The following is a 14,248-nucleotide window of genomic DNA, read 5'->3' as shown; positions in this document are numbered from 1 at the left end:
TTCTCCATCCCCTGGCCCCAAGCCAAAGCCAAAGCCCCAGAACATCTAATCAGTTCCTGGTCTTATCACCTCCACCTCCGTAACATCTCTCACTGGCATCCTCTCTGCTTTCACTGAGCAGCCTTAGCTCAGGCCTCCATCCCTATTTCCTTGCATTACTGATTCAGCCTCCCAATTGGGTTTCAGCTTCCCCTTCCTCCTTCCCTTTTCCTCTCTCTCCCTTTCTCCCTCTCACTTTCCCCATCCATCCATCCATCCATCCATCTTTTGCTTTGGCAATTGGGGCTAAGTGGCTCGTCCAGGGTCACACAGCTAAGAAATCTTCAGTATCTGAGGTCAGATTTTAACTCAGGTCTTCCTGACTTCAGGGCTGGTGCTCTATCCACTGTGCCACCTAGCTGCCCCATCTCTCCCTCTTTAACTGATCTATTCTACTGCTAAAATACTCTTCCTATAGCAAAACTCTGGCAATGTCACCCTGCCACTCAGGAGTCTTTGGAAGGTCATAATGAGAGGGAACTAAGAAATTAATAGATGAGGAAAAGATGGTCCAAGGAGTTGAGGTACTTGCTCAAGGTCCTCCATATCTTAGAATCCCTGGCTTTTTTCAGCTTTAACATCTCTTGCTGTGGCTGTGATTCCCCTTCTCCAAAGATTATATAAATGCTCAACTTTTACCTCGCCTTCCCAGAATGCTAGTCCCTCCTTCATCTCTGCCTCTAGGCTTCCCTTCAGTCCCAGCTCAAATCTTACCCTTGCAGAAATCCTTCCTGTCCCTCCATCCCTTGCCTTCCCCTCTGAGACTATCTACCATCTTCACTGTACATGTTTATACCTACATATAGTTATTTACAGGCTTTTTCACCTGTTCAAATGTAAGCTTCTTAAGGGCAGGGACCATATTGTCACCTTTCTATTTCCTAGCACTTGGCATATAAGTTCATAAATGCTTGTTGACTGAAACTTTCACAGACATTATTTGTAAAGTGAATAGGGTAATTATTATCATTTATCCTACTCTTCACTATTGCCACTCTAATACTTTATACCTGTGAAAATGGAATAAAACTGACTTGGACAGAGACACCCAGGATCAGTCTTGATTAACTCTGACTTATCTGGATCCAGATTGGTTGGGGGCAAACAAGTGGGAGGGCTAAGTACCATCAAACTCCATGGCCAACCCAAGGCTTCTGGTATAAAAGGAAACTAGTCAGAAGCCCAGAGAAACCACATGCACTGAGGTACAAAGGCTGCACCATCATGAGCTTATCTCTGATACCCAACTAACTGAGCATCAGCACTGAAAGGGATCCCGGTGAGTTACTCTTTTTCTGTTTCCACAGCAATAAGGTACAGTGGAAGGAAGGCCAAAACCCTCTGTCTCTTCTCTCACTGTGGAAGCTATTCCTATTCCTCTCTGACTCTCTTTCACTTTTTTAATGATCTAAAACAGTCATACACCATGATAAAGAGTGTAATAAGAACCATTCTTAAACTTAGCCATCTTCTACTGTGATTTTCTAAGAACACTAATCATAATTGGAAGGTTTTTCTAATCACTGAGCTGAAGCATTGAATTTTCTGGATGGATTTCTCAGGTGAGGCAAGTACATACACAATCCTGAGGGAAAGGTGTATGTGTGTGTGTGGGGGGGGGGGGGGGAGATCTTAGTGATGGATTTGCACAGGACAATGGAGTAAAATTCAGAAAATGCTGTCCATGGCTAATTATAATGACCATAAAGGATGAATTCAAATGATGCTAGTGAATGGGTAGATTTAGTCAGCAAAACTCTGCAGGAGTAAGTTAAATGACAAATGTCCTGAATTCTACTTTTAGAAGGGGGCTCGTGCCATCCCTACTGAAAGAAGGAAAATCAATGTTCCATATTGAAACAACATACGCAATCCCATGTCACCTAGCACCATAAAATGCTACTTGTGACAGAGAAAAAAAAAAAGACAAGCAACCTGAACAACCAAGATGTTCAAGGGTTTTTCTCCTTGTGAGAAAACTCACAGCATCACTAATGAGAGATAATTGCTTGCTTTCATATGACACTTCAGAATCTACAAAGAAAATTATGTACATCATCTCAATAAATTGTCCCCAAAATGTGGGACATGTGTAGGAAAAGCTCTATCATATTCTGTTTCTTTTTTCCTTAAATTTTTTTATTTCCTTCTTTTTTGTTTTTCTCTCTCCCTTATTCCTTCTACAGCTTTTCTCTTTCTTTTACTCTTCTTTCCATCTTTCTTTCATTTTATCTTCCTTTCTTTCTTCCATTTTTTTCTTTCTTTACTTTCCTTTTTTTTCTTCTACTTTTCTCCCTTCTTTCCATTTTTCTTTCTTTCTTACTTTATTTCTTTCCTTTCTTTCTTTCAGAAATGGGCAAACTGAGTCTTAAGAGGGACAAAGTGGTTTGCCCATGGTCACATAGCCTCTTACAGAGGTTAAGCTGGGACTCAAACTCGGGTCTCCAGACCCAGTAGGAAGAGCTAGACATGAATCAGAGACACTTAGCAACTATGAAACTATGCTTCAGTTTCCTACTCTGGAAAATGGGAATAATCATATTTATAGTTCTAATTGCTTAAGGATTATTGGGAGAAAAGTACTTGGAAAACTTGAAAGCACCATAACAATGTTGGAATAACATAACAGTTGGAATTGTGATTCCAGAATCATCTCACTAAGTGCCTGGTATATAAGATATACATATATATATATATATATATATATATATATATATATATATATACATATATATATATATATATATACATATATATATATATGTATATATATATATATATATATGTATATATATATATACACACATACACACACACACACACACACACACACACACACACACACACACACATACCTATAGCTTAATAAATGTTGATTGTTTTACTGATTGAAAGTCAGTAGTGGCACTTGGCTTTAAAGTATCTATTGACTGAACAATACTGAATCTCATTAACTGATAAAAATCAAAAGCAATATTAGACTGGATCAGGAGAGGATGTGTTTTACAAAATCCTCATTTAGCCAGGCAGCCAATCACTATTTTGAGAGAAGTTAAGACAAAGATATTGGATACTGTAAGGATTCTAGTGCATATAATGGAAAGAGCACTGAGCCAGAAGTTGGGAAACATGGATTTACTCTGATAAAAATTAGTTTGATTCTGGGCAGATAAAATGCCCATTTCAGATATTGATTTTTTTTTTTTTTTAAATCTGCTCACTTGGGCACCTTTTGGCCCTAACATTTCAGAACACTAGGATTCAGACACCAGCACCGTGTTTATCTTCCTGAGGAACCAAATACCAAAAAGGTATCACATAAAACAGGTCCTCACCTGCTGTACTTCTAACAATTTCACTAGTACCAGGGTTACCCTTAAAAATGAGTTAGTTGCTACCTCTTTTCCCAGAATATTCAGAATCAATAGGTTTTGCACAAAGCTGCTATTATTACACAGTAAGCATCAGTAAGAGAAAAGGGGAAGGGAAGGAAGGAACAAGCATTTATTAAGTGCCTACCATGTGCCAAGCATTGCTAAGCATTTTACAAGTATTATCTCATTTGATCCTCACAATAAACCTGGGAGATGGATGCAATTCTTATCCCCATTTTACAGATGAAGACACTGAAGTAGACAGTGGTTAAGTGACTTGTGCAAAATCACGCAACTCATAAGTATCTCAGGCAGAATTTAAACTAACTTCAGGCTCAGTGCTTTAGAGAAGAATTAGAAAACCAGACTGTAGGAACAGCTCTAGCAAAATGGTGAAGTAGGTAACATTTGATCTTACCTCTTACCATGTCTTTTACTCTCTCCCCCATCCCAATGACCTATTCTGGTGTCCATAATATGAATACCTTATAATCTGTTAAATAAATTCCAATGCTTACTTAGCATAGTTTCTGACACATGATAGGTGTCAGAATACATAATGAATGTTTATCTTTTGATAAAATCCTCTCTACTTTGGGTTGATAAAAATTTTAAGATATCACTTCTGGGAATATTTCAGGTTAAATATGGGAAATTTGAAGTCAAAAATCTTCAGGACTTAAGAATTAAATATCTAATGATGGAATTCCAGGTACTAAATCAGTTAACATAGAAGATATTTTGGATTTCAAATCACACTGAATGGGTTTCCAATCTTTGCTCAGCTGTTGGGCATTTTGTGATGTAGGATACTTCTGTGTTTCAGTGTCCACATCCATAATATGAAGCTTTAATTCCACTTGATTACCCTTAAATTAAATTAAATGTGTCCTTAATTACCCCTAATTCTACTTAAAAAAAAAAAAAAAAACAACACACAATGCTTTCAACAATATGCATGAATTCTCTTCAAACTATATAATCTGTATGTATGGGATCTGTCTGAATTTATCAGAGTTAATAATGTGAACCGAGATATTGGAGCACTAGCATATCTGCCATAAATGTACTCATATTATGGACTGAACCCATGCTAATTGGTGAATTTAGAGCATCAGTGAAGCAGAACAAGTCAACTTAAATAACAGCTCACAAAATTATGCTTTTTATTCATTTAGAAAGATTATTAATAAATAGCTTCATACAGGTTATGGATACTGAGTACCTTGGTGCTGACATTAAATCCACAGTCACCACCTGGCTTTTTGGGCTTGTAGGATAATGAAAGAACGGAACTTTGGGAGATGAATGGGGAATGGAAATAGCATTGTCCTAAGTATCTAAAGAAAATTATTGTCTTCTAATTGCAGGCAATTGCTAAAAGGAGAACCATGGAAGAAGAATATGAATATGATCCTGATATCTGGAAATCAGCTGACAATATCAGCAAGGAGGAGAATGAGAATTTTCTGAAATTCAGGAATATTTTCCTACCCTGCATATATTTGCTGGTGTTCTGCTTTGGCTTGGTAGGGAACAGTCTGGTGCTGGCGGTCTATATTTTTTGCCAGAAGACAAAGAGTCTGACTGACCAGTTTCTTCTGAACTTGCCCATCGCTGATTTCTTGTTTATTTGTACCCTGCCATTCTGGGTTTATACCATCCTCCATGAGTGGGTCTTTGGGGAAGTCATGTGCAGGGTTGTCCTGGGGATGTACACCTTAAATTTCTACACATCCATGTTGTTCCTCACTTGCATCACCATTGACCGGTTTGTGGCAGTCGTTCAGGCCACCAAGACTCACAACTATCAAGCCCAGAGGATGACTGTGGGAAAGATTATCTATATCATCATTTGGGTGGTCTCTTTCCTGGTTGCCATCCCACAGTTCATGTACGCCAAAGTTTCTCAAAATGACAATCAGGTTTGTCACTATGAAGCAGCAAGCATTTCTACCGTGGTGCTCTCCTCTCAAATGACCATTGGGTTTTTTCTGCCTCTAGTAGCCATGATCATCTGCTACTCAGTCATTGTCAAGACCCTGATCCATGCCAGGAGTTTCCAGAAGCACAAGTCCTTAAAGATTATCTTCTTAGTGGTCACAGTGTTCATTGTCACCCAACTGCCTTTCAATCTCCTCAAGCTTATCCGTACCACAAGTTGGGAGTATGACACAGAGCCTGGCTTCCTCTATGCCCTCGTGATAACCGAGGCCATTGCTTATCTCCGGGTCTGTCTCAACCCCGTGCTGTATGCCTTTGTTGGGGTGAAATTCAGAAAGGACTTTTGGAAACTCATGAAGGTTCTCAAGTGCCCCCACGCCGCAGGGAAAATAAGCCAGTATCAGTCCAGCAATGACACCTCCAAGAGTTTTTCTGCTTCCAATGCTCAGGCCACCAGCATGTACCAACTGTAACTCATGCCCACCATTCAGACAAGAAAATAAGTGTTAAGTGCCCACCATATGGGTGCTAGACACTGTACTCGATGCAATTAAGTGAATTATTTTGGAAGATTATAAATTGACTATATCTTGAGTGGGATTTTTGCTTGCAAATTCTGGATTATCACCAAGAAGTGAGTAAGAGCCATTTTTCTAGGTATCAAGGATCCTTCTATCATTAATAGATCTTAGGCTAACCTGATTCCTTCCTTGAATAGGAGCTGTTGCCCAGACATAAGTTCAGTGGTCATAAAAATCAGAACACAGCAAGGACCTTCCCCCAACCCCAGGTACTATGTGATCTGAGGAAACACTGAGTAAAGTGAATGAACATGTAAATTACTCAGATCCCCCCCAGTGTCGTTGCTTTCTTCAAGACCAGCCTTTGGGAACCAGATAAAACAGATAAAATGTCACCAGTAAAACTATAGACTCTGTGATTTAGGTACTGGCATGGAGAGTGGACTACAAAAGCAGCTCTGAAAACCAAGGGTGGTCCAGGCCTCTGGGAATGAAAGGAAACAGGAAAACAAAAGACATCAGTCAGATGGCCTAAAAACAGTCATCCTTTTTGTGTCCCTTTATCTACTGCTCTTGCCAGTCCCCAGCTATTTCATTTCCGTGCTCACAAGAGTCAGTCTACTGCAGGAAGGAGAGAGTGGCAGTGGAGGGATTAGCTCTGATAAATGAGGGCAGACCCAACACCAGCTTCATAATCTGAAGAGAATTCATGCATTTTGTTGAAAGTGTTGAGTTCTTTTGTAGGTGGAATTAAGGGTAACCTGTGAACCTGCTGTTTCTTGTACATAAAATTAGATTAAAAATGCTTATTCTAGGTATGTGAAAAGCATCTTTTCCTTATTATGGCCAGATCATAATAAATGTTCTGTTTTTTCACCACAAACTACAGATATCTTTATAAATCGTTTATTTTATTTTGCCCAGAGTGACGGAAACCTCCTAGAAAAGACGGTCTTGAGTGTTTTTTGAGGGCATTGTAACTCAATGTGAAACTACATTTTGAAATTTTGAGGGCCTTAGATACCATTGAAATTGAAGTGTTTCTGGTTTAGTAAAACCATTCAGCTGCTATGATGTCAAACTCCCTGCACACTATTTAATGAAATGAGGGCATTTGCTTAATCTTTAGAATGAGAAAACTGGCTGAAATATGTCTTTAACTGGCATCCTTTTAAACTTCTTAGATTATAAAAATACACATTTACTGGCTTATAGATGTCTCAGTACATAGATATATTGATGAGAGTTGTACATAGTCCTTTAAGATTTGCAAAGTACTTTACAAATATCTCAGTTTTTATCCTGCCCACAGCCCTGAAAGACAGGAACTGTTAATTTTCCATCACATGCAATCATATGTTAATTTTCAATTACACGTGATTTTCAATACACGTAAAAATAGTTTTCAACATTCATTTTTCTAAGATTTTGTGTTCCAAATTTTTCTCCCCTTACCTCCCTCCTTCCTCCTCCCTTCCTAAGACAGCAAGTAAACTAATGTAGGTTAAATATGTGCAATTCTTTCAAACATATTTCCATATTTGTCACGTTTTGCAAGAAAAATCAGGTGGGTGCTATTATTTTTCCCATTTTACAGATGAGAAAACTATGGCATGCAGGGTTCATGTGGCTTTCCCAAGGCCACAGAGCCCACATTTGTGTCAGAGGGAAGAGGCAGTGAAGATGTCATCTGGTCAGTTAAAGAAACTTAGGTAAATCTAGCACATGAGATATCTCCCTGCTTCCCTGCAATCCCAAATATTTCTTGCCACTTCTGCAAACATCTCCCTGTGGCAGGAAGGGCCCACATACAGAACCTTGAAAACATTCCTACCTCCAACCTCATCCCTCCTCATCAGTGGAACAACGCAGCACCTGAGCCATCTTTTCTTCCCTTTTTCCATCTCCAATAATGCCCAAACAGTACAGTCTCCTCAAGTCAAGGCTCCCTGACACTACGTTGGAGGACACAGGAAAGCAGCAGGAGGACAGAACTGCTAGTGCTCAGGCGGTAAACTCGGGGGCTTGAACTGGCAGGCAGGGGGCCGGGGGTGGACGGCTGGCTGGGCAAAAGGACCAAGATGCCATTTTTCCAAGGACTGTAAGGGGAGGATCCCCTGCTTTCCCCTGGTCTCCGACCTACCCCACTTCCGCAAAAATACCAACACAACCCTTCTCTAGCTTTTCCCAATGCCCAGTATGTCTTTAACAAGGAACAAAGCATTCCGCTACATAGTGAAGGGGAAGAATTAACATGCAGATAACCTGCCAGACTCATCGTTGGGGCATCCCATATACACCAGACATTTTGCATGGAGGCTCACTACCTGCAAGTTCTAATTCTTTTGTGTGGCATTCTAGGCTTTTTACCATCTGGCACCCTCCTGCTTTTTTAGCCTCATCTCAGACCCTTTCATATCCTAGGCTCTGGCTGAACAGGACCCACCTTTCCCTCCCTGATGTCCTCTGCCTCTGGTCCTGCTGCTCCTGTAACTGTGATGTCTTCCACTGCCCTTTATTCCTATTGAATCCCTCTCCCCTCATAAAGCCCACCTTTCGAAAGCCCCAGCAGGAACAAGCACGTCACATGGAGCTTTGCTCTGCCCTCTCCAGGGCCCTGATTCCATAACGCCATAGTTATCTCCTGGGGCGTCTCATTCCCTCCCCTGAAAGAGAAGTTCCCTTGCTCAGAGAATGTTGTATCTTAGCTCTGAACGCCCCCAGCATGGGGTAGACCTTCAGCAAGGGACCTGAACTCAGCTGCAAAGTCTGAGAGCCAGAAATGTCACCTGAGGAGGTGGCTGCCAATCCCAGCCCCGGCTAGAGGTAGTTGGGGGGGTTGGGGGGGTGGAGCTGGAGTTGGGAAGAGCCGAGTTCAAATGCAGCCTCAGACACTGACTGGCTGTGGGACTGGGCAAGCCACTTCTTCTCTCTTTGTCTCAATTTCCTCAACTATATCATAGAGGGTAGTACTTTGTCCCCAGGGTAGTTGTAGGTATAAAACAAGAACATATTTGTAAAGTGCTGTAAAGTAGCACACAGATGTTTAATAAGTCCGTCTTTCCTTCCTTCCTTCCCTCCCTTTCCTCTTCCTCTCTCCCTTTTCCCCTCTCCTTCTTTTCCTTCCCTTCCTCTTTCCTTCCCCCCTCCTCTCCTTCTTTTCCTCCTTCCCTTTTCCCTTTTCTTCCTTTTCCCTTCCCTTCTTCTCCTTCTCTTTCTCCCCTTTCCCCTTTCCTTCTTTTCCTTCCCTCCCCCTCTTCTCCTTCTCTGCCTCCTTTTCTCCTTTTCTTTTCTTCCCCTCCTCTCCTTTTCTTTCCCCCTTTCTCCTTTCCTTTCTCCTTCTCTCCCCCTCCTCTCCTCTTCTTCCCTCCTTTCCCCTTTCCTTCTCTTCCTCTTTTCCTCCCCCTCCTCTTCCTCCTTTCCTTCCCTTCCTTCCTCCTTCACTTCTTTTTCTCTCCCTTTTTTTCCTTCTCTTCCTCTGCCACATGATCTTGGGGAAAGAGGAGAGGGCCAGGTCTCTTTTCACCTTTTTCACCTTTCACCCCTTCAAAAATCTTTGAGGATACAGGAAGATATACGTGGCAGAAAGGGTGATCCTGGAGGGGCTGGGGGGAGGTGAGAGAAAACATACCGAGAGGGTACAGAGTGGGGGGTGAAAGGCCCCGTTCAGTGTTACTCAGGTGCCATCTTCTTTCCTAACTAAAGGGCCACCACAACAAGCCAGACTTCCTTCCGCCTCTTTCTTCTCTAATCCCCTAGAGCTCCCCAAAATACCAAGCAAGACTGCTCCCTTTGCCCACGCTGCGGTAAACCATTTGCACCATACCTACGTGACTTTCAGAAAGTTTACCATGCTCACTCTATCCTGTGCTCATTTTTGAGACATCAGGCAAAGGCCGCAGGTGGGGGGCCTTGGCCTCAGGGAGCCTGAGGGAGCCTGTGGCAGAGAGCTGGCCCTGGGTCTTCCTGGCCCAGCTTAAGTTTCCTGGGCCCCAGGGCCTAAGCTGAAGGGTCTAGATCAGGTGTTTCAGTGCCCGCTGGGCTAGAAGAGGCCCTGGAAGCACACTGGCCCGGCCCACTCCCAAAAGTCTCACAAACACTTGTTCTTGCCCTTTAAGAGTTTTATAATCCCTGTGATCCCCAGCAACAAATAGAAAGTCCTCCGGTCTAGTCCTTCCCATGCTGCGATTGTCTTAGATCTTACACCCCCCATGCACTTTAGCATCCAGGGACCCTTTACACACCACATGCTACCCCCCAGTTCTGCGCTTTTGCCCCTCTGCTCTTGCTCTGCCTCTCAGCTCCTCTGCTTTCTTCAAGAGAGGGAGGAAGGTTTCCCCAATTGATAAAAGGTCAAAGGATGTGAACAGACAATTTTCAGATGAAGAAATTAAAGCCATTTCTAGTCATATGAAAAGGTGCTCTACATCACTATTAATTAGAGAAATGCAAATTAAGAAACTCTGAGATACCACTACACACCTGTCAGATTGGCTAGAATGACAGGGAAAGATAATGCTGAATTTTGGAGGGGATGTGGGAAAACAGGGACACTGATACATTGTTGAAAATAAAAAGCTTTAATAAAAAAATGTTTAATAAAAAAATTAATTCCTTATACCCATATCTTGGGGCAAGCCTCTTGGAATTTAGCAGAGCTGATTTTTAGACCACACATAGACATATATATACACATACACACACACACACACACACACACACACACACACACACCAGGCCCCCTCCCTAACTCAAAGTCTTTCCAGACTGGCAGGCTCTGCCATATGGGCAGCTGGGTAGTGTGGTGGATACTAGATCAACTATCAGTCTGGAGTCAGGAGGATCTGATTTCAGATTGGATCTCAGACACTTATCAGCTTCTAAGTCCCTTCACCCCACTTGCCTCAGTTTCCTCCTCTGTAAAATAAACTGTAGAAGAAAATGGCAAACCACTCCAGTATCTCTGCCAAGAAAACCCTAAATGTAGTCACAAAGACTTGGGCCCAACTAAAATAACAGAACAACATAGGATCTGCCATGGCTTGCAATCCCTACCACTGCCCCATCTCCCTCCATGGCCTTGGAAAAGCCAGAGTCAAAGAATCAAAGGAAGATTCCATCAGAATTTGCTGACCTGTGTAAATGTTGGGAAAAGGTTCTTAACACAACAGGATTTTTTTCAACGGCTTCAGTAAAACTTAGCTTAATTTTGCCCGGCACAAAGTAGACACTTAGAACATGTTTCTTGACTTGACTTGATTTTCCGGCCCATTCTGAGAACACTATTTCTAACCCAACTTGACCCTTCTTTGTTTTCTCAGAGAATCTGCCCATATCCACAGCTGGAAGAGGTTTTTATCTATCTCAATAACTTTACTTTGTCCCTGTGGTCTATTTATCTGAAAAAAAAAAATTTTTAATCAAGTTTTAGTTGATTCTATTCTGTTCTACCACATTTCCCTAGGGAATTTTGGTTCAAGTCTTTAAAAAGGAGAAAAAAAAAAACAAAAAACCTATCCTGGGAGAGCAGTCCAGACTTCATGTTAGCTACTAAATTTATCCAATTTAGAGATTGCTTTAGAGACAGACATTTGAGGAGAGTTTGCTGGCAAAAGGTGAAGCTCAGCACCCTTCAGTTGTGAAGCTGGTCGCTTCCAGTTCCGCCTTGGAAGTGCTAATCATACCGTCACTTTCCTTTCCCTGAAATAGTTCCCATTTTTGTCAGTGGACAAAGACTGTTTGTTCCTTTAGAACCCTGGGGAGATTTTCAACTAAGCCCATTTTTTTAGGGCTCTTGTGATCTGTTCCATGGAGGTTCTTTCCCAGTTCCCTGGGACTAGCCAAGATGCGCTCAGGACCAAGAATATCCCCCCACCTGCTTATAAATTCTACTGGAAAATAACAGCTCATATTTCACCAGAGCTAGAAAGTTTATAGAATATCTTCCTCACAAGAGCCCAGCAAAGTCGGGAGTACAAAATACTAATCTTCTCATTTTATATATCAGGAAACGGGGTTTGGAGGGGAGAAAGATCTTTTACAAGGGACACATAGCTAGTGGGAAGAGGCAGAATTTGAATCCAGATCTCTTCAGATTCCCTATCTAGTACAACGCCACAGTTCTGTAAAAAACAGGCAGAATATAAGATACAATTTGTCACTGTCTCACTATATTAGTAACCAAGCATTCAGGGTCAACAGGTGTTCACAACAGCGTCTGCCCCTGAAGAGCTTGCCGTTCACTTTAGGAGAAATGAAATTAGTAGGTGAATTAATCAAAGGCAGTAGAGCATTGGGCCACAGGATTTCTGGGAAGGAGAGCTCACTGAGGTCTGGGAGGATCTGGCCCCAGTGGGCGACCGAGGGCAGAAAGGACGCAGGAGGGCATCCCAGGGTATCGGGGACATGGGAGGGAGCCAGGTTGCAGAAGCAGGGATAGGCAAAGGGAGAGGGAGGCTGGGAAGGGCCAAAAATGCGTATTCTTGGCACAGACAGCTGGGAGGTGTGTCAAACTCTCCACCTATGCCCAACCCAAAATTATGGAATTCTAGCTTTTAAAAAAGAAAGAGGTCCCTTAGTGCAGGGAAAGTAGGTCAAGCTCTATGGTTTAGAAAGGAAGGAAAGTCTGAAACAGCACCTTTGGCTCGTCTTCTGAACCACAGACACTTCTTGAAGGAAGCTATATTTAGATCAGACCCCTAATTAGGTGGCAGTAAACAGATGAAATGGGGGTGGGCCCAGCAAGGTCCAAATGAAGGAAATCTGACTTGATTGCCCTCGATGCTCTACAGCACCAGATCTGGTAGAGGTTTTTAATGCATTTTCCCACAGAGGCATCTAATATGAATTAATAATCCAGTCCTTGCAAGAAGATTTCTTGGCAATCTTATCAGGAAAAACTAAGGGACAAAAAGACCTAGTGACAAAAGGTAAATTTACTTCTCATTGCCAATATAAACTTAGGTAGAAAGCAATAGCTATCGGTGAGTCCTCCTGACTCAGGTTGCTCCCCAGTCCAGTCCAATCTCCATTCAGTCACCAAGGCCACTTCCCTAAAGCGCAAGATCAATCATATCACTCCCCCACTCAATAAATCACTGGGGGCAGCTAAGTGGAGCAGTGGGTAGAACACCAGGAGGACCCAAGCTCAAATCTGAACTCAGACACTTAATTATTTCCTAATTGTGTGACTCTGGGCAAGTCACTTAACCTTAAGTGCCTCAGCAAACAAACAAACAAACAAACAAAAAAATCAATCAATCAATCAATTAATCAATCAATCACTGTGGCTCCCTATCACTTCCAGGATCAAATATAAAACCTTCATTTTTCTTTCAAAATTCTTCCTAATAGGGCTTTTCTCCACCTTTGAGTCTAATTTTCTTATACATTCTTCCCTTGTGTACTCAGTGATCCAGAGTCACTGATTTCCTTGTTCTTCACACGTGACTTACTGTCTCCTGAACCTGGGCATTTTCTCTGGCAGTGCCCCAACTCTGGAATGTTCTTGTACTCATCTCTGCTTCCTGGCTTCTTGCAGGTCCCAGCTAAAATCCCACTTTCTGCAAGAAGCCCTTCTTGCTTTCCTTAAGCTCAGGGCCTTCCCTCTGAGATCAGACCCAATTTTCCTGTCTTTTATCTTGTTTGTAGTTATTTACATGTTGTTTCCCCCACTAGATTCTCTCCATTTATATTTTTCCAGTTTTCTAAATACAAAGACAGTTTTCAACATTCACTTTTGCAAAAACCTTGTGCGCCAAATTTCCCCCCTCCCTCCCTAAGAGAGCAAGCAATGTGATATAGGTTAAACTAGATTTTAAACTCTTGCAGGACAGGGACTGTTTTTGCTTTTCTTTGCACGGAGTACGTGGCACAAGGTCCAGCCCACAGTGGGCACTTTGTAAATGCTTACTAGTTATTTTTTTTCTTCCTGATGGCCTTTATATTAACTTATAGACACTCTGTAGTTCTTTGGGATGAGTTTGTGAAGCTACAGTTGCAGTTCCTAATCTTTGCTTCCACTCTAGTAAGACCAGGAAGAATTCCTTTCTGACTTTGCTAAAAAAACAAAAAAAACATGGATGGAATCTAGACTTCAATTAGTTCCTTTTACAGATGAGGAACCTAAGGCAGGGAGAGGCAGCGGACCATCCCATGTTAGCAATCCCAATCATGGCCCCAAGGCTCTGAACTGAGCCTCGTTTCTCTTGCAGCAGTCTCCTCAAACTCCCAGATCTGAAAAGCTAACCTTGATCTCTCCCACACTGTCAGTCCCACATCTCCACCTGAGAGGGGCCTCCGACCCAGCTTGGCCAAAATGAAGCAATAATCTTCCCTATTAACCCCATCCTTACCCAGAATTCCCCAAAT

At 42.1% G+C, this 14,248-nt stretch overlaps 2 protein-coding genes across 3 annotated transcripts in view; one reads left to right on the top strand and one right to left on the bottom strand.

The window, feature by feature from the left end:
• FYCO1 (FYVE and coiled-coil domain autophagy adaptor 1) overlaps positions 1-14,248 on the bottom strand; it is an 82,981-nt gene that overhangs the window by 13,224 nt on the left and 55,509 nt on the right. The gene's annotated exons all lie outside the window — the stretch shown is intronic.
• Positions 1,232-6,761, top strand: CXCR6 (C-X-C motif chemokine receptor 6). Its single transcript, XM_074271300.1, has 2 exons — positions 1,232-1,318; positions 4,784-6,761. Exon 2 carries the CDS (start codon positions 4,805-4,807, stop codon positions 5,828-5,830), a length of 1,026 nt encoding a protein of 341 aa, XP_074127401.1. The 5' UTR covers positions 1,232-1,318; positions 4,784-4,804; the 3' UTR covers positions 5,831-6,761.

The sequence above is a fragment of the Sminthopsis crassicaudata genome, chromosome 5, assembly GCF_048593235.1.
Source record: "Sminthopsis crassicaudata isolate SCR6 chromosome 5, ASM4859323v1, whole genome shotgun sequence".
In the NCBI taxonomy this organism is placed as follows: domain Eukaryota; kingdom Metazoa; phylum Chordata; class Mammalia; order Dasyuromorphia; family Dasyuridae; genus Sminthopsis; species Sminthopsis crassicaudata.
Note: the sequence above shows the minus strand (reverse complement) of the source record. Positions and strands in the feature narration are given on the sequence as shown.